This window comes from Osmerus eperlanus, chromosome 24 (genome assembly GCF_963692335.1).
Source record: "Osmerus eperlanus chromosome 24, fOsmEpe2.1, whole genome shotgun sequence".
NCBI classification, from domain to species: domain Eukaryota; kingdom Metazoa; phylum Chordata; class Actinopteri; order Osmeriformes; family Osmeridae; genus Osmerus; species Osmerus eperlanus.
Genome location: NC_085041.1, coordinates 4537894 through 4558506, shown reverse-complemented (window position 1 = coordinate 4558506; position 20613 = coordinate 4537894). Strand labels below are relative to the sequence as shown.

Below are 20613 nucleotides of genomic sequence, written 5' to 3'. Positions count from 1 at the left end.
ATCAGCTTCATCTATCTACTGTATATCGTCATTGGACGAAAACTCCCAAACTGACAACTGATTGTATGGAGAACTTCATTCAAGTGGTATTTTGTAGTTATTTTCTTCAAAAGGGATTAAAGGGAAGGAAAATAAAATGGTTTTACATGGAACGCTTTCATTCCTCACTGTTGCCTGTAGTTTCCAATGTTGATCAGCAGAGGGCGACATTGCTCCAAGTCTGGAACACTGATCTGGAAATGAAGCAGGTGTTGTTCAGAATTACTAATTCATTTCCATCAATGATTTTGAATGTCAATTTGTTCCCATTCATTTAATTCGATGTTGTGCTTTTTATGATTTATCATACACAGAGAATATTATTCCGATTTATATTAAATATAAAGCTTTTTATTCCATTACAATTATTAACAATTACTTTTTTCAAAGCAAAAATTATCTATCAATTATTGATTGAATATTAATCAATAAAATAGTGAAGAAAACCATGGTTCAATTGCTTTCATATTGTAATTAAAGTACATGATTATAGTAGGCATACCTATTTCCATTTAGCTAAATTAATTCATTTAAAATAAAAAACATTAACTATCAGTGCTTGTGTTCCAAAGAGATCAAATGTTCCTGACTCCATACATGTAGAGAAGAACATAAAGGAACCGTGAACGTCTTCTATACATCTCCCCCCTCCCCACCTCCCAGACAAACGAGTACAGCAAATGAAGCCGTTAAAGGCAGAGCGTGAGCGCATCAAGAGGATTTGGCCTCTTTCTCTGAAGGGGATTTGGCCAGCTCCGGCCTGACAGAAGCACATGTTGTGGGAAGATAGCGGGGACCACAACAAAGGCGGCCCTGAGCCCAGCCGAACGGCGCAAGCTCCCTGGCAGTTCCGCAGCCCTATGCCGCCTTGGCGCTGTCGGCCCGCGTTAGTCACACCCCAGGAGAGAGGCCCTGGACGGGCTCCCGCCAACCAACCACGGCCCTCGGCTCGCAGACTCCGAACCGCCGCCGAGCGCCACAAAGGCCTATCAGGGCTCTGCTGTCACATAGCCTGCCTATGTCCCAGCAGCTCACAGCAGCCTCCACAGTCTTCTAAGACACAGAGATGAATAGACGACAGACAGTTTCTGTCCCACACGTAGAAAATATAGGATGGGGATATTCAATTAAAAGAGCATTATGCGATTACGCTGTAGCTCCAGTCCGACGCAGACTGTTGTCTTAGACACAGTGACCTTGGCTTTTGCAAACCAGCGGTTTCTCACAGAGAAGACGTTCCGTTTTTCGTGTTTGAGAGCCTTAAAAGGACGCTTTTAAGAACAAAAAAATGTTCTTTAAATGCTCTGGTACACTGGTTACTGTTCACGGTTCTCAATTACTATGTATTTAAATATATTGTCGTATTTTAATTCATCTGCAGCCAGACCCCGTGGCTATGTAGTGTACACAGCACTGTGGTTATCCTAGTTCAGGCCAGACTCGTTAGTCACTAAACCACAATGCTCCACCATAACGAGTGGCTGTAATTATCGCATTGGCTCAGAAACCTCCCTTTAGTTAATTTCAGCTTCCAGTCACCTGTGTGTGTGTGTGTGTGTGTGTGTGTGTGCGCACTTGTGTGTTGGGGGGGGGGGGGGGTAGTATTGTCTCCGCATCCAGCTGTGTGCAGATCTGCTGTTGTGAACAGCTGTCAGGTGTCTTATGGTGTTTTCATATTGCACTGGGGGGGGGGTGCAGGGAGTTTGTGGTGCCTGCACATCTGTGGGGAAGTGTGGGCGCTGTTCAGGTGTGTGTTGTGGAGGGTGTTACATTCAATGATCCACTCCAGTCCCCCGCCTGGTATCTGCCACAGACACACGCAGGCCTGTTAGCTGCACCCTATACATGACTGGCTAAGAAGCTCTGGACAGTATATATACAGCCTTGTTGCACTTTTGACGATTACTACATCGTACTGTACTGCACTTTCACATGTAAAGAGTTAGACTTGGACGAGCTCGATAACGTGCATATTGTGTATTTTGGTCATTGTGATTCCTTATTGTGGAATATTTACACCACACCACCGACGTCAGCATTCTCAGGAGGCCTAAACACGTTTTATCTGGCAGCAAACCCTGATAAACAAACTGCAGTGTGTGCCACAAGCACCATCCCACTGCCGATTACACCCTTCATCGTTAGCTCAGTGCTCAAAAACACAGGAAGGCGGATTTTCGTATTCATTTGTGGGCCTGGATGCAGGACACTGTCTTTCTCGCTACATGCCCCTGTGCTGCCATGTGTCTGTCTGTCTGTCTGTCTGTCTGCCTTGTCTATCCTTCAGGCTGTCTGTCAGTCTATCAGTCAGTCAGTGGGCTTGCCCTGCGTGGAACAGACAGAAGGAGGAAGGCGGGAGGGGGAGGAGATGTGTGAGGTAGACCCAGCATATGCCCAGCCATGCCAACAGCTTGTGTGCGCTCCGAACTCGCCGACAGGCTCCATTTTTAAAGGCACCATTTTGGGGGCCGTCTTGTCAGGTTGGGCCTCAGCAAACCTGGCGTGCGCGGGCAATCTGCTCGAGGGACTCGCTCGGAGTGTGAAAGTATTAATATGTGATATATGAGTTTGTTTGTGAGTGTGTGTGTGTGTGTGTGTGGGGTGGGGGGGTGTTTTACACACTCAGTCTACCACTAAGTGGTAGAACCGCAATTATTGTAGGCGTCCTTCGCTTTCTGCATCTGATGTTTACGCTTCAACACACACACAAAAAAATACATATTTATCGGATAAGAAAGTATGAGACTCTATCAAATATAGAAAAAACAAGATATACTGTATATATACTGTGAATAACTTTATAGAGTATACTATTTTGTAGTATACAGTATGTAGTCTGCAGTCTATACTGTGTATAAAAAGTGAAATACATCTTGTATATTATATATGTAAGGGGTGTAATACTGCATGCAGCATGTATATATATACATCCACAACTACTGTTGGAAGCTCGCTGCCATTCATCCTGAATCCTGAGAGACGTGCGGGGGAGAAAAGTGGACACGTTGACTTATCTACCGGTGGATGAGCTCTGCATCCCTGTCTGCCTGACAAGTCCCCGCCCGCCTGGCCGTGTGCAGTGGATCACTGAGGCTGAGCAGGTGGCTGCTGACTGGGCATCCACGCCGCCAGGCCCGGCCCAGTGGTGGGCCTGCCTACCTTGACCCGTCCTGCGGCCTCCATGGTGATGGGTTAGGACTGGCCCAGCCCTGCCCGGCCAGGGAGGCTTGGAGCAGACCAGACTGGGAAACACCTCCAGGGTTGGATCAGGGATCGGTCTGATTTGGAATGAAGGCCTTCGGTTTAAAGGAAAGGTAGCTAAAAGGCAGCTAAATGCTGTTTTGGTGACATGTCTATGGGTTACGTCCCAGGCTTGTAGAAACAGAAAGATGAAGTCTTGTTTTTTTGGCACGTGGACAACTTTGGGACCTTTTGTTTTGTCACGTAAACAACGTTGTGCGTTTTTGTTTACATGTGAAAGGCTCGCTGTGATGCTTGCATATGAGCTTTTGTCATGTTCGTTCTAAGCACACTTAATGAAATATCTGTTGTTTGGATTACAGCTTGTTTACTAGGCTGTGTGTGTGTGTGCGTGTGCGTGTGCGTGTGCGTGTGCGTGTGTGTGTGTGTGTGTGTGTGTGTGTGGGGGGCGCTGGGCCAGGGGCAGGCAGGTGCCATCATTACCTGTCTTTCATTCCCAGCTGCAGCTGAAGGGCGCCAGACTGGTCAGCCAGTTTTTTGTAAGTGGGCCTACCCGTTTTTAGAGGGCCAGCTAAAAGGCTGTGGTACTCTGTGCGTGTGTGCTTGCGTGTTGTGAAGTGTAAAGGAAATTCGTTTTTTTTTTTTTCTCACATTTTTGGGTATATTGGTTCTGGTTTTCTATATCACACCTTTTTTCTCTCTCTCTCTCTCTCTCTCTCTCTCTCTCTCTCTTTCCCTCTCTCTTTCCCTCTCTCTTTCCCTCTCTCTCCATCAATAGGGGTTGGTGGAGGTGACATGCGCGTGCCCCCCTCCCCCCCCCCCTGCTTCCCCAGGTCCATCTGTTCTCTCTACCTTGTCCTTTCATAGCACAACTGGCTCTCCTTTTTATCCGAGCTTCTGTGAGCACACAGAACAGACCTCGGTGGCGCACACCTACACAGCCGCTCAGATGCTACTGAAGCAGCTTGTTAATGCCGACATGATTTGAGGACTTTTTTTCTTTCTTTTTTTTCGTTCTTCTAATGAGCAAATGTTGAGGGATTGGAGGATTTGAGTTTTCGAATGCCAAGTGTAACAGGATCCTGTCTGTCACAAGGTCAAATCCCAACCTTTTGTACTTTGGTCGAGAACCGCCTTTCTGTACTGAGACGGCTCGCCGGATGTACCAACCGACAATGAATGGAATTGGAGTGAATTTCATATTTTCAAATAAATGTATTTCCAGAGGACATTCATTGATTATTCCTGAATGAAATGTAGTCTGTGGCTCTCACAAATCCTACCCCGTTGTTGTTGAGGTGCCATTTTTTGTTTTCTAATGATCTGATTTTTTTGGCATTGTGTTATCGTGAGTTAGGCTGGGAAGATTGGCTCTCCTTTCTTCTCATCTCTCCACCCCCTCCCCCGCCCCCACCCCCTCCTCCAGCCCCCCACTTTTCTACTCCGTACCCCTCCTCCCTTCTAACACCCTCTTACCACCTCCCTCTCTCCAACCCTCCATCACTCTCTCATCTCCCTCTCCCCCCATCCCTCTCTCTGTCTGGATATGGGGGTTTGGCTGAGGCCTTGCACTGATCCTGGCTTAACTCCAGCATTGACTGCTTAGAGGCAGGAGGTGGAGGCAACACTGGTGCCCAAACCACCAATCACCCCCCCCCCCCCCGCCCTTCCCCACACACACACGCACATAGATATAACACATTATCATACATACACACACAGAAACACACACACACACAAATACAACACACATTTTCATACGTACACACACAGGAACACACACACAGAAACGCACGCACAAACACATACACTCCCCTTCTTGTGTTTAGTCTAATCTGTACTGTTTATATCCCTTTATAAGCTTTAGAAAAAAAAACTGCCGGGTCTTGGTTCTTAAACAGTCCGTATGGACGGACACATCGAACAGATTCATTAGGTCAGCATTTCCAATATTTCAATCAATTCCTACACGTTCTACACGTCTCTCCCGATTGGTTCCTTGACACACTCAAACCCCTTAAATGGTCGTAGTGAGGTCAGCGTGCAGCTGTAATGGGAGACGTCAGCTCTGTTGATGTCTTATTACTGTGTAATGAAAATTGTAAAAAAAAAAAACGGTATAATTCCGTGCATGTGTTTGATAAGCCCCCTACTCCAGGGCTGTGCAGGAGGCATCAGATAGGGCTGTGCCAGGGGTCCTGCAGGCCAGCGTGGGGTTACAGTAAGGGGATCCACAGACACCCTGCTTGTTTATTCATAAGGCCTCGCTATGGAGGGCCCTCGGAGACAAGCTGCTCCATACCACTGGTGTAATTACCCCCGGGCTCCGAGTGTTCTAACACCCCCTTTACCCCCTCCAACACACTCTCTCTCTCTCTCTCTCTCTCTCTCTCTTATCACACACACATACACACAGGGAAGCACACGGACTCACCAAGTATACACACTTTTACACACGAACACCCACACACACACGTGTATACACACACACACCCTCAGACAACCCCACACTAAGCTCCTCCTCTTCCCTGTGTCCATTGTGGACCAGGTGGACGTACTGGGGAATGTTTTATTTCCAGTGACTCTCAGCTCTTCTGAGTCTCTGTGGAGTGCTGGCGTGGGCGGTGTTCCAGGCTCCTATCATGACAGCAGCCATCACATTCTGGATGCATTGTGTGTGTGTGTGTTTGTTCTCGTGAACTTGACCTTTTCCGTGTCCATCAAAGCTATACAACGTGTGTGTGTGTGTGAGTGAGTGTGGATGCGTGCGTGTTTGTTTGTTTGTGTGTGTGCGTTGCTGCGCATAAGCTCACAGAATAGGCCAATTTCAGTGAAAGTGATTATTCGACAGGGCTTGCGAACGGCACACCAATCAAATTTTCCTTGTGAATAATTCAGCAAAAGTTGTTGACTTGCAATCGTTAATTGATACCATGTGGTTGCAAGTGGTCTAAAAGAGCCTGCATGATTTTTTACGTGACGTGGTCCAAATTGAATCTGCAGGCTGTAAAGAGTAGTCACCTTTTCTCTCACAGTAAGTCAGCTATTGAGGTTTTTGTATTGAAAGATCTCCCCCTGGTGGTGTGATTGTGAATTGGGAGACTACTTATTTGTGCAGTGTCCAATGTGTTGAGATCTTAGAGGAAGCCTACCCGGTACAGATGCTTGTTCAAAAATCGAAGTATTTATAATCAGATTGCTTTACCTTAGAAGTCACTATTGCAAGTTTGTGCATGTTGGATCCAGAAATAATGTACATTATTGCACTATCAAATATTTTACAAAATGATTGTGAAACGACTCAAACACTCAATTACAAACATATGTTGTGTAACAATGTCATTTAAATTACAAATCATGTTGGGTTATGAATTATTTGATTATTTGATCGTACAAATAATTTCCATCCTTATTATTGTTGTTAATTATAAGGTTATAATAACGTATACATATTACTATATATTTTATCACCAGCCTCACAATCATCATTGTGAGCATTGTCATCAACTGGTGAATGTTCATGTTAAATTATTTTGATGTTAAATTACATAATTTACAAATACTTGTAATTAAATTTTGTGTCATTTTGGTTTCAGTCAGGCTTGAATTTTGTGTATTTCTTCGGTTGGTTTACGGATCTGACTTAACGCTATTAATAGTATTGACGGGATAATTATTGAACCTGTTAATTTAATAATGCATAAATGTATAGTTAAAGGATTTTTTTTGTTTCGACTTGCTTTGGTAGGCTACTCTGTTTCATAAATTACTGAATATAGCTATATACGCTCAAATGGATCCGTTTTAATAATGATAACTCATTTAATTTAAATGTAATGAGTGCTGGGTTATTGGCCAGATTGTGTAGTTTCAATGAATAACCTCTAGAGGGAGTGTCGAACTTCTTGTTGCGTGTTCGGAGACGGTGCAGAAAGAAGCCAAAATATAGGAAAGGTTCATAATCAAGTAATCCCTTGTATTCTAAGATCTTCTTGTCATTTAAATTCTTCGATCAAGATAATATCAGTGTTAAAAACATGACTTTGGCCACTATAAATTATTCATACATGTTTTATGCCTAAATTATGCTTTTATTATATTAGGTTAATACTAGAAGTAGCCTATATTTTCCTTCTTTATACATTTGGTTATACATTTTAATTTAGTAACAATTCATATAATTACTCAATATTTCGATTTTCCTGTCAGAATTGAGTCATTTCTCATCAATTTTAAGAAACCCAGAAGCGTTACGGCAGACAAGTCTGTTTCACTATAGTGACAGTTTAAATGTAATAATGAGATATGTATAGGCTATAGGCCTAGATTGCTTCAAATTCACAGCGTCTACAAAAAATATAGCCTATATAATATTGATTTGCATTTAATGATTTTCTATTGATCTGCATAAAGAATCCAGTCCATTTGCAGGTATATTCTCTTTGGTTTTTATGGTGAATGATCTTCAGTGTTTAGGCTACAACATTTTGAATGTAACTTTAGTTTTACCACTTTATGTGGTGATTACAGAATTTGCCTTTTTCTGTTACCATTTGATTATTTACCACCGACTGTGACCCTCTCTGCAGCAAGTAACTACAAGTATCAGCCTTATACCCGAAAATAAGCAGTAAATTCCAAACTATAAATATTTGAAAATGTTGTAGTGGTATAAAGGTTTCGTATATTTATTGCTCGATTTTTTTGTCAGAGGCTCTTTAATCCTCCGTTAAAGCAGGCTTTGTAACACTATTGTAAATACTATGGTGAATCTCTAAGTGCGTAGATGAGGCAACGCCTACTATCCTAAGGCTACTATAGTCTTGAACAAGACCCTCTAGTGTTTAATTTTTCTATTCGTTGCGCCTCCGGAGAGGTCGCCTATTAGAACATATTGAGCACCGATTGTTCACTGCATGCATGACACACCAATCCTCTTCCTAAGGCCTATTTTCTCAAAGTTTCTTCACTTAATTGTAGCAGGGCCAGTCAGCATTGTATGTGTATGTTTGCAGTTACGCGTGTGGTACAGGTGCCTTGACGTCACCAATGTGTCTGCGTCAAAAGTCGTCCTGAGCAGTTCTTGCTAGAACTATACCTTGAGTCTCTAAGATTTGAGCGCGTTTTTTGTTTAAACCATCAAATTATTGTTCTCAAGATAAACCAATGAATAAAACAAAAGTCAATGTATGAACATGGATCTAAACAATCCATAAAACGCCTTACTGTTATTCTTCAAGTGGGTTCGCTCTAGGGGGAAACAAATAAGAAAATTGGCACGCGACTGCAGTTTGTTGAAGTTATGTCATAATACATTATGAGTACTATGAATACATGTCTCATAGCTTTCTAAACATACAATTATACAGTCTTACTATTTGACGTTGTATTGGCCTTTTTAAGTTTATGGTTCAAGTTTCGTTTAAGAGCAGTGTCCGTGCGCGGACTCCGTGCACATTTCTGCAAGGCCGACTACCCTTTAAAATAATCTACTCTCGTCTTTGTTTAGAGATGACAAAAACTGACGAAAAGAACGCGATGGAAAAGTTAGTGACAGTCTCTCTCTCGCGCGCGCCATCTCTCTTTTTCTCGCGCTCTATCCATCTCTGACGCTCAGGCTATCTGTCATTATGTCTATTACACAGCAGAGATCGGTAATATTACATTTAGGAAGGTTAATCTCAGTATCTCAATCTAACAATTAAGATTCTTAAAAGCAATCAGTGTCTGATTCAAACTTCGTTACCTTGATCTGGCAGGCTATCCACACATACGCCGCAGGTTCCCCAAGTTTTGAGGCATTGAAAAATAGTTCCGAAATCAAATAGGCTACATCATCGGCAAAGTGTATATTCAGACACATATTTGGACATGCTTTTCTCATTAGGCTATGTTGTTTCTGAACGCGCGCCCTGCACACCCGTGTGTACAGCATTTTAGGGACTGATATTTCGGCAGTGGCCTTGGTCTTTTTTGTGCTAAACTTGGCACAAAACGGCATAAAGGCGTCCCTTGCTTAACTCCAAAAACGTGCTTGGGTTAAAAACTATGCCTACACTAGAGAGCTTAGGGACAAAACATTGTCTCACTCATGAAAACAATGTTTGTTTCAGTTATTTCTTCTATATCTGGTGTTTTTGTGGTGAGATCTTTATTTTATGACACGTATCTCATTGTAATTCAAGATGACTAGAATCACATTCACATTGTGTCTTTCCTGAACCCATCTACATCCATCTATTTTTGCGATATCCACAATTTAAACACTTTCTGTATAGGCCTAAGCCAGTAAGCCTATGTTAACAAGGTTAACACCTTCTTATACCGGTTTTAATAAACAAACAAATACATTGTTTAAAATGCATTGTAAATGAATTATGTATTATACTTCAGGACAACACACTTATTGTACATGGACTAGATTGATTATGACATGTAGGCTTATAAAAATGAACAAACTGAAAGCAATGTTGCCTAAAGTTCAAGGTCACGCAATATGACCCTAGCAGCACTGTAGGGTTGTTATCAGTCTGTGGAACAAACCTGTCATATTGTGTGTGTGTTTGTGTGTTTGTGTCTTTCTGTTATTTCAAACGAAACTCATCACTATAAAGCCAGTAGCATACTTGATTACGTATTGTTTTTAGTTTCTAACAAAGTATAGGCCGACATGCATCTGAGGGTCTAACTGAAGATGGCATTTTTCACGTGGACTATAACCGCTATTATGAAAGCTACTCTTAATTTACCATTGCTTGTTTGCACGCAATGACTCTAATGACTCACAGCCACCTGCTTTGACAGTCAGAAACTCAATGCCATATTCACTTTGGATGTAATGTACCATTGCAAAGTTCCCATTTTAAAGTTATTGCTCTGTACAAATATTGATGTTCGAATCTTGTCCTTAGATAAGCAATTGGTTGGCTCCACACAAAATAGTAGGATATATACTACAAAACATCTTGCATGGAACATCAACAAAGTCTTAACTTGCGAGTCTTAAAGTTAAATTCAATATTCTCCTATACGTCAGAAAGTGTTTCCTCCGTTGGTGACAGTTCCATCGTTGATGCACCACTGTTCTGCAGTTTTATTGAAACCGCGTAATATTGATTAGTATCATTTTTGCTGCACGTATCAACCGATAACCAGCATTTTGACACCCGTGGGAAACACCCTTATTCAAAACAATGTTCATTGGTGGTATTGACTCATTGCATTGCGGGAAATTCGTGAGAGTTGGATGGAATGCCGCCTTTAGAGCACACATTATAGCTACAGTAATCTCCTATGAAAAAAAAACAAAAACACCACATGCTCAAGCTTTACTGTTTATTACCACTGGAAGGAACATCAACGCGTGCACTGACGAGACAGAAAAAGCATGCTCTCTAAAATGTTCCTCTAGCCTACGCTCTCATTCAGACAGCATATCACAAGCAGCGAATCTGAGTCAGAAATTACAGCCTACAGTGATCCAGTCTGGTCAATAAACTGACCATACCGACCGCCATTCAACATTCAAATGGCACAGCTACTCTCAAAGACTAAAGTCTAGGATTATATGAACATAACATGACGCGATGTTCTCCAAACAGATTAAGTAAACCCACTACTGTAGTCCGAACCCGCGATGAACCTTTCTTAAAGTGTCCATAACAATCAGAAGGAACTGCAGAACTGTAACACCATGCAGTCAAATCGTTAGATTGTTCTGATGTGGCTACTTCTTAATAAAGTGTACCATTGCTGTCCAACGTTTTAAGGCGGATAAGCGTCAATGGTGCACTACGTTTTTGGATGCCTCTCTGAATTCGCGCAGCGGCATTCTCCCCTCTCTGTCCCAGTCCCAGCTGCTTACAGGTAGCGTTGAGTGCGGTATGCAGCAATATAGGTGAAAAAATGTAGGTTTGCAGTGCGCGAGCAGAACGCAGACTGGGGTCCGGCTGCCACGCGACTCCGGCTCGGATTTGCTAGGCTACATGCTATGTGACTCCGGGAGGGGAGGAGAAGCCGAGCGAGCATTCCGTTGCCGCCCGGGTCCTGCGCGGTTACTATGCAAATTGCAGCGATTGCGGAAATAAACAAGGGGGACTAGCTGAAATCGATTGCAACTTATGCACAAAAGTCTAACAAACCAAGCTGAGACAGCCAGCGTGGGTGTCGCGAGCCAGTCAGCTTTGCCAAGCTTGGACCGCAGTCAATTATCAGAGGAGTGAAGAAAGGCTCACTGCAATTTTTTCTCTCGGGATTAATACTACAAGAACAACAGCTTTCCCCAATCATTTATTTTATTCAATTTCTTTCGGTGTAAAAATACACAACGGCAGCAAGTTTCAATACTTTTTCTTTAAAAAAAATTATAATATAGACTTCAACAAAGGTGGCTGAATATGAAGCACTTCGTCTCAACAATCTAAAGTTTCTCACGTACACTTTACATTGCAATGGTACGTGCAAATGTGCATCTTCACATCCTTTCTATACCCATAAAAGTTCTACTTATGCATAAACGTGATTTCTGTACACGAGCGTAAATGTGTGATGTCTCCTGCTTACAAGGATTTACAGTCTGATTCCGATCTAGTCTGTGTTGCCAGCGAGGCACGTCACTGGTGATAATGCGGATATCTCGCTGCAAATCGCCATAAACTTGGCATTGGAATAAAGCTGTTGTATGCGTAGCCCATATTGCCGGTGTTGTCTGATACAAGGATGTTGTTGTGATCTCACGGAGAGATATATTGTGTCGTTATGTGGTTACAGTTCTTCAGCAGGGTAAACGTGTGCTTGCACTGAAATGCATTGTTGAAAGCTCATACAGTACGTGATATGACGTGATTTTTGTCCAATAAAAAAGATGCTGTGCTTCAAATCCCGGAATTTAGTCCAATCAGAACCGAGCGCTTGCCATCTCAATGGCGATTTGAAGACCGGTAGGTTGGTCAAATACCGATAGCAAGTTAGATTATCTTCGAGAGGTTCTATGCGGAGCAACGTAAGAAAACAGTAGTCACTTCTCCACTGAACTTACTCCACGGTGTGTGTGTTCGAGTTCACGGGTAGACGCTCTTTCGGACTCGCTTTTATTGAGGGGTGCGGTGTGTGGTTTGTCAGTACTCATGATGAATATGATTGGAGCCTGGCTTGAATAATAAATCGTGTATAAATACAAGAAACACATGTTATTTTTTTATTGAATCAACACACTGACAAAAACGATGCTCTAGTTATGCGCTGGTCTATGTGCTCTAAGACATGGTGTATTTAACAGTGTAGACGATATGTGTTTGTGTTTTGGACAGTGTTTTGCAATGAGCTTGTTCAGTAGGCTACCTTTATAGCTGTGAATCAATTTTCTTTTTTTAATTACGGTTAGTTCAAGTATTATGTAGGAGAACAGTCAGGCATGGATTGGGTTGTGTGTGTGTGTGTGTGTGTGTGTGTGTGTGTGTGTGTGTGTGTGTGTGTGTGTGTGTGTGTGTGTTGACTGGTCAGAGGCTATACAGCAGACTAGTCCCGAGCCGACGTTTCCCTTGCCAATTTCTAGAGGGCGCAAAAAAGACTTATTCCGTTGGCCAAAAGTTTATCAGTGAAACAGTACGATTAAAGCCAACTGATCATATATTCATGGCCTTGCTGATCATGTTAAATAACGTGGCAATAGCACTTGTTCCTCTCACACACGCACACACTAATATTGAACACCCAAGGTTGAAAGCTGTTGTGTTGTCTCATCTAGACTGGTTTGAAACATTATCGTAATTTCTCATATTGGAAGGTAATGATGAAGTAGTGTTGAATGAATTTTGAGGAATGTCATTGTCTTGGCGGCAAATATAATTTTCACAGAATACATGAATATAACCCCTTACCTTGTGGGTTGTCAAGTGAAGTTTTTCTGCAAGAGACCCCACCTAATAACGTACCGCTTTGCTTTGTATTTGCATTGATTAGCCTTTACATTATAGTCCACTAGTTCTCTGCATTGTCTCACAATTCTCAGTGCTGCAGCAGTTTTGATATGGGAGGTTAATTTGAGAAAACCCATCAGGGTCACTTGATTACAGGTGGGAATGATGGTGAAGTAACGCTCATAGCTTACTTGGTGGCTTCGAGGTTGGAGGGTTATGTCTGGCTTACATAATATAATGTAGACTACAGTAAGATTTGGTATGATTGGTAATCTTGTGCCTGGTACAGCCCTCGTTTATATTATATACTTTTGTGTGTGTGTGGGGGGGGATATTGTTTCGTGGACTTGAATTGATAAGGACTCGCTGGTCTGATCGTTGCCCCATATCAATTCAGTACCATTGTCATGACAATGCATTTTGAATTCCTAACAGTAAGCTAATAGTCATGAAATATTTTTCTATTAAACACATGCAGGTTGGTCTTTTGTTTGTTTGTGACTTGCATACTCTGATATTATGTGAGAAATGTGATCGTTTGCTTGAATTTGAATACTGTAATATATTAGTCTATAAATGTTTCTGCACATAACTTCAAAGCCTGCCTGTGAGCGAATGATATCCTATTTGGGACTTGGGTGTCAATATTGACTTGCGTTGTTAATGACATTTACATGCTGTATTTGCATAGTTCATGAATTTAAAAGTTAGGGTAAGCATATGTTCATACAGGGCGGTAGCAGTCTGTCTACCCATCTAATGATTGCTGTCGTCTTAGTAGCCTGTCCTTCGATCTCTCGTTACTCGCTGTAGGCCTGAATCGTCTTATTAGCGTTTTTAAACGTTAATACATGACCTCTTCAGTTTTGGTTTTACATTATACGCGAGCTTTGTGTTGATTTGAAGCGAATGTCTTTCTTTGAAGCCTGTGCGTTTGGAAAGCTCTTGTCGGACCAAATGGCTACAAGTTGAAAATTATAGCTAAAATAAAGATAATTTATACAGTTGTGAGTATTCCGCAGCGTCGGTATTTATATTTTTTCAAAAGCGTGGATACTTTTAATGCAAGGCTGCGAGAAGAGCCGTACTGAGTTCGTCCTCGGGGCATAGTGGATAAAAGTGAACTATTGCTGTGTGGAACTCGGTGGAGGCGGTTGTGGTCTGCTCTCCGCTGTGTTCAGGACGGACGCAAAACGGATTCACATTATCTCCTGCTTGAGATAAATTACTGAACGGAAACCAGCTGCCGGCTTTAGCAACGAGCAATTATTTGGGCATTCAGGAATATCACTGGACACCTTCATTATCTACCGCACCCTCCTCGTTCGTAAATCCGACCGACTCATTTCGGAGTTCGCTGCACGGCGAAGCCGCACCACCACATGCCTTCAACGCTCTGGGTTGTTGCAAGCCTCGTCTCTCCGAGAGCGCAGTAAATGAAAGATCCTTGACCGAGTCCACATGAACGACGGTCTGACAATCAGATATTTTTGTAATGCCATAATTCAAGATTAGCCGATTTGGACCCCGTCTGCGATCTCTTGTTTTTTTCCCTTGTTTTTTCTTCTTTTCAGTTTTCCTGTGATTTTTTATCTCTCCGCTAGAGCCGGGCTGCCGCGGGACTTTTCTTTTGTTGAATATGCCTCTCATGAAAGTTATGAGTTCTCCGAGGAAGGGACTGCTCTACGGCTTTAAATGCGCTGTACAGTAGATGTGTGTGGAGAGTGCAAGCAGTGTAACTCGAGGCGGGGTTAAAGTTCAGCTCTATGGGGCCGTGAAGCGTTGGTTGCAGTTCGCAGAGTTGGAAATGTGAAAGCAAGAAGCAGAGGCTTTATTTTTCCCTCTCTCTCCCTTCTCTCTGTCTCTCCTTTTTTTCTTTCACACACACGGACACAGCCATCACGCACACACGGGGACACACGGGCACCCACCCACACACACACTCACACACACACACCATCACACATAAACACGCAGACTCTCGTTACAGTAATCCAAACACACATACACACACCTTCCCAATTCAAGATACAACAGATATGTATTCTCCGCTATGCCTAACGCAGGTAAGTGAGCTTCATGTTCTTTTTACTGTTGCAGTTATTTTTCCCCTTTCAGCGCTAAGGCATGCAGGGCAAACCGACTCACGTTGCTTAAGACAAGTAACTTTGTGTGCGTTAAGCATTCCTGGTTTGTCAGAGCAATGTGAACTAACTAGCACATGGCGGATGGCGCCCACCTTCTATGTATGTACACATGTATACATGCATGTCTATTTCTGTTGTCATATTTTGGCAAGTGTCGGAGACCGTTTCTCTACAGGATTATTTTGTATCCGTTTCCGTTCAGAAATTATATTAGCCTGCCCCACAGTCAAAATTACATGTGCTTGGTGTTGTCGAGGGCGCCTTGCCATAAATTTGCTATGAATGAATGCACACAACGTTTTAGCCCTGGCAAGTAGTTTGTAGTGGTCCACCTATAGACGATAGTAAATGTGTGTAACATGGAGCAATTCGAACTTTGTATCGATTATTTTCCCTCCACAAGCGCCACCCGACTTGACCAATGTGTTGGCTAAAGTTTGTAATAAGAATAACATATGCTTATTATATTTATTCACAACAACAATATTCAAATTATTTTCAAATCTGGCAGTGTATTCTTGGCTACAACTGCATTTCTTTGCAAATTCTCGGCTGTAACGCGTCCCCAACCAGTCCTTGACACTGAACTTCGCCGTGTGCCTGTAAACGGGGAAAGTCTTGACTTTATCCCACGCATTAAGTGTTATATCATAATTATTGCCGTTTATGATTGTTAACGTTAAATGTCTTAGTCTGGTAGACTGACATACTTTGATTTCGCATAACTTCAACTTATTTTCAGAACTAGGCTTTTCAAGATCAATACAGGATATATGCTTTATAGAAGTTCTATCAGGCTAGTTCCTAGAAAGTTTATTAATTCTTGTAGAAATGTAAATAGCACTCGCAACATTATATTTTTTATATTTTTTACAAAAGTTCGAGATGTCCATGCTACTTAAATATCGAACGATGCCTTTCCTGGATCTGAGGCTTGGCTCGTTAATGCTTTCCCAGACTGAAACCTAAAGCTTAACTAAAATAGATGATAAGTTACATATTCAATTGTTATTTGTTGCTTTGCTTGAATTGAACACACCCATTCCTCAAAGTTCACAATAGGATATACGACAATAGGATAAATGTCAGATTTTCAAGAGAAGTCTAGTTCCGCGTGTCAGGAATGTGCAGGAACTGTATATTCCATACTCTGTACAGTCCAGAGGTTAGGTGAGGTGACAGACCAGTCGACCTAAATGAACATTTAGTTGAGCTGATTAAAATAATCGGCGAGCCACTGATTTACTTGTGCTATCGATGTTCTTTATTAGCTACATGTAAATACAATTCACGGATACAAAAATATTTAATCTGCAATCTTGTTCCTTTACCAAATTATACTTGGCTAAAGGTTAACACTTTTCAATGGACATCTTATTGGATGTGCTTGCTTTAGATACACGTTATCTTGCACAATAGGAGAAAGGGCAGTTGAGCTTTAGAGATATGGGCTTCATGTAGTTCAGTGCCATTTGCCTGCACTCAAATCAATCAAATCACCCATATTAGTAGAGTTGAGATTTAAATAAATTTAACAAATAAGCAATAAAGTTCATTTGTATTAAGTATTTTTTCTTATTACACACCTTTGTGATTTTGTCAATGGAAGTGCATAACCAAAATGCTTTTTCTGATTTGTCAATTTTTAAATAGATCAATATTTTAAATGTCAGGTCTTTCATTGTCCAAGTGCCCTGGATGATTTTAGTATTTCTGAATAGTGCCACTGTTAAAGATACCAAAAATGAAAACCTAGTCAATTCAGTGCAACAAATCAAATGAGTAGCATCAATACTTTTATACATATTGGATGAATTTGCATTTTCGGCCTGTTTTGGGTGTATCAGGATGCCATCGTAATCAATTGCTTTTCATTGACTATATTCAATCAGTAAAAAATATTGGATGTTTTTTAGTTTGAAATGTAAAAGGTTTCTGGACAGTAAATGTTTGGAATTAAAGCTTACGAGGATTTAATTTAATTGATTTAAAATACATTTCCATACCAGCTAGTCTTTGTAACTGAAACAAATGAACAATGTACGATACGAACATTTGCTCAAATCATTGCAATTGTATGAATAACATTTTAATAAACGTACATTCCTCTTTGTGCCCTGTTGGTCAAAGAAACAAATGTTGTTGAGTTAGGAAGGGCAACAATTTTTTCAGTGAATTTGAGTTGGCACTGCCTTCTTTTTGAAGCTCCATATGCTCTTAACAAGAATACCAGGGTGTTTAAATCTCCGGAAACTTAGCAGGAGCGGAGATATTCCTCTTTTGTAATTGCACCTGAATACGATTAGTAACAGTTCCTCTGCTGTGTTGGAGTCGCAGCCTACCTTCCACGGAGCTCGGTGTGCATTAAGTGGAGAAACGAGCCAACACTCTTGTAATTGTCTCTGTGTTGTGGTGTGGGGAAGTGTGGGTGTCAATAGACAAGGATTACCATCATTGGTATTCTAAATTACAGTTATCCATGAGTTGTTGTTACAGGCCTGTTATTTCCAGCCATTAGATCTGTCACCATAGTGTACAGTGGAACCTATAAACTGGAAGTTTCCTTTCGACATGCTTTTTGAAGTGAAAAGACCATATCCACAAACTGAGATGGGAAATCATCCTAGGTGAACTTGAAATATCAACGTCTACTGTGTTCAAAATTGTTTGTAGAAAACCCAAATGCATACTCCCTACGTTAGTATTTATTGAAATATATTTAAAAATGGATGACATAGATGATGTGTGTGTGTGTGTGTGTTTGCGTCTGTGTTTGCATAGATCCATTACTAAAAGTAGAAGAAAGGCTATTTGTAACAAAAACAAACAAAAAAACAGCCTCTAGACACCGGAATTGTATACTACACACAAAAACCACAAGTAACAAAGCATTTACAGCCATAAAGAGTAATGTTTCACAATGAATCATCTGAAGTTACTGTTGTCGCTGTGGGCAGTTGTGAAAATCGATCTTTTATATTTCGGGTGAAATTGTGAAATTATACTGAGACTTGTTATACATGCTGTATGTATATATACATATATACATATAGAGAGATACATATAGAGAGATACATCTAAAGGTGTGTATCTGTACGTGCATGTTGCCTCTTTATGTTATATATAAATGTGACAGTCAGCATACCATCCCTGTCAGGTATTTACACGTATCACGATGTGTGTAAACCTCTTTGATCTATGAATAGTGAAGTATTGGATAGCTTAGGTGGCAAGATGGTCCTAAGGTTGAAGCCAAGGGCCTCCTTTCTCTCCAAACAGCCCTCTATTCACTGTGTCAATGTCCCCCCCCCACCACCGTCAGGGGGTCTGTGAGGTGACAGGGGTGTCATAACCATGTCCATCTTTTTCAGGAATTGTTTGGCATTGTTTAGCTCCGATCTATTCAACTTGCATTAACTCGCACGCTGGCTTAGCAACGTTGATAATCAATCCATTGTGGCTCGGCGTGGCAACGATTGTCTCATAAAAATATCTCACGTTTATCACAAGACACGTATTCTTATCATAACGTTTATATCGTCACGTCCAAACCTTTCTGTCGGACGACGGTCAGAATGAGTCTGAAATCCGTTTTTTTTTTTATTGTTCTTCTTTTCCCTCCAAATGCCGCCAGGCGTTGTTGAAATGTGGTAGCTGGCTTGTGTTTGTCGGGTGGCAAATGCTCATGCTGCCCCAGTAGCCTTGATGCTAACGGGCATGCTCTGCTCCTGCCAGCGAGGACAGACAGTGAGAGTAAACCAGGGCTCAGAGAGAGAGAGAGAGAGAGAGACTAGGATAGAAACAGGTGTAACCAACTCAAACTAGGTCTGACCCACGACATGCCTTCATACCACATTCTCGCCTTAAAACCCTGGGGTGGCCGTCCCCAACAAAGGACGGGGGAAAAAAGGACAAAATAAACCTCATGTACACTTTGGATCTCATCGCGCACTTGTGTGCATGTGTGCACGTATGTTTGGATAGTGAACAGTTAAAAATAGACGTAAAGCAGCGCTGCTTGGTTGTTGCTGCTTCGCCGTGGTCCTGGCAGACCCCCACAGACCCACATTCTTGCCAAAGAGCCAAGACACAGCCTCGACAGGCCTTATTTCACACAGCTCTGCACGGCCCAGAAACACTGGTGTGCTAGCGGGCTCTTTCTTTCTCTCTCTCCCCGCTTATACAACAACCCATATTGCCGCACGTAAAATTTGATGACGCCCATTATTAGGGAATAGATATTCATATTTCGTCTGAGAAGAATTTATGAGAATTTTACAGGCTTGATCCGTCTGTCGTTCATCTTGCCTTTGTCGAACTTTATTTCTCCCAATGTCATTTTATGAAGTGGAAATGATATTCAACCAGTGAAATAAGGGTGTTTTCTTTGAGTTAAACGTGCTTTGCTGTGACATTGTGCCATCAAACGCTAACAAAATTCCTCCACCTCTTCCCCCTTCTTCTGCTCCTCAGGATGAATTCCATCCTTTCATCGAAGCCCTGCTGCCCCACGTGCGCGCGTTCGCCTACACATGGTTCAACCTGCAGGCCCGCAAGAGAAAATACTTCAAGAAGCACGAGAAGCGCATGTCCAAGGAAGAGGAGCGCGCCGTGAAGGACGAGTTGCTCAGCGAGAAGCCAGAGGTCAAGCAGAAGTGGGCGTCGAGGCTCCTGGCCAAGCTCCGCAAGGACATCCGGCCCGAGTTTCGGGAGGATTTTGTGCTCACCGTAACCGGGAAGAAACCCCCGTGCTGCGTGCTCTCCAACCCTGACCAGAAGGGCAAGATGAGAAGGATCGACTGCCTTCGTCAGGCGGACAAAGTCTGGCGGTTGGACCTGGTCATGGTGATTTTATTCAAAGGTATTCCCCTCGAAAGTACTGACGGCGAAAGGCTGGTCAAATCTCCGCAGTGCTCTAACCCTGGGCTGTGCGTGCAGCCTCACCACATTGGAGTTTCAGTAAAGGAGCTCGACCTATACTTGGCCTACTTTGTGCATGCAGGTAAGTCCAATTTATGTTGTTTTGCTTTGCCTCCTCTTTCCTGAACCCAACACCTTCTTTTAAGACTGTGACGCAGCCTATGAACATGTTGGAGCACACTCCACATGGTTGCAACTGAGTGTGTAATAATTCTACTCAGTTGATTCCAAACAAAAACACTTGGATGGGGTCCAAAGATCAAATCTTTATCAGTCAGGGAAGGCCAATGTTCTGCGTGTTGTTGACAACCAAAATATATCCTGTCAAGTTGACATCGAGGAACTCGCGTTCAAAAAGTAGGCCTATTAACCCCCCAAAAACATGTGAA

The 20613-nt window shown here is 42.2% G+C and overlaps 1 protein-coding gene across 1 annotated transcript in view; it reads left to right on the top strand.

Moving 5' to 3' along the window:
* The window catches only part of nfia (nuclear factor I/A), a 37157-nt gene extending 16807 nt beyond the window's left edge, over positions 1 to 20350 (top strand). Inside the window, exon 2 of the mRNA XM_062450117.1 lies at positions 19778 to 20350. Coding sequence (XP_062306101.1) covers positions 19778 to 20350 — 573 coding nt within the window. The remainder of the gene's footprint in view (positions 1 to 19777) is intronic.
* Positions 20351 to 20613: the final 263 nt, after the last annotated feature.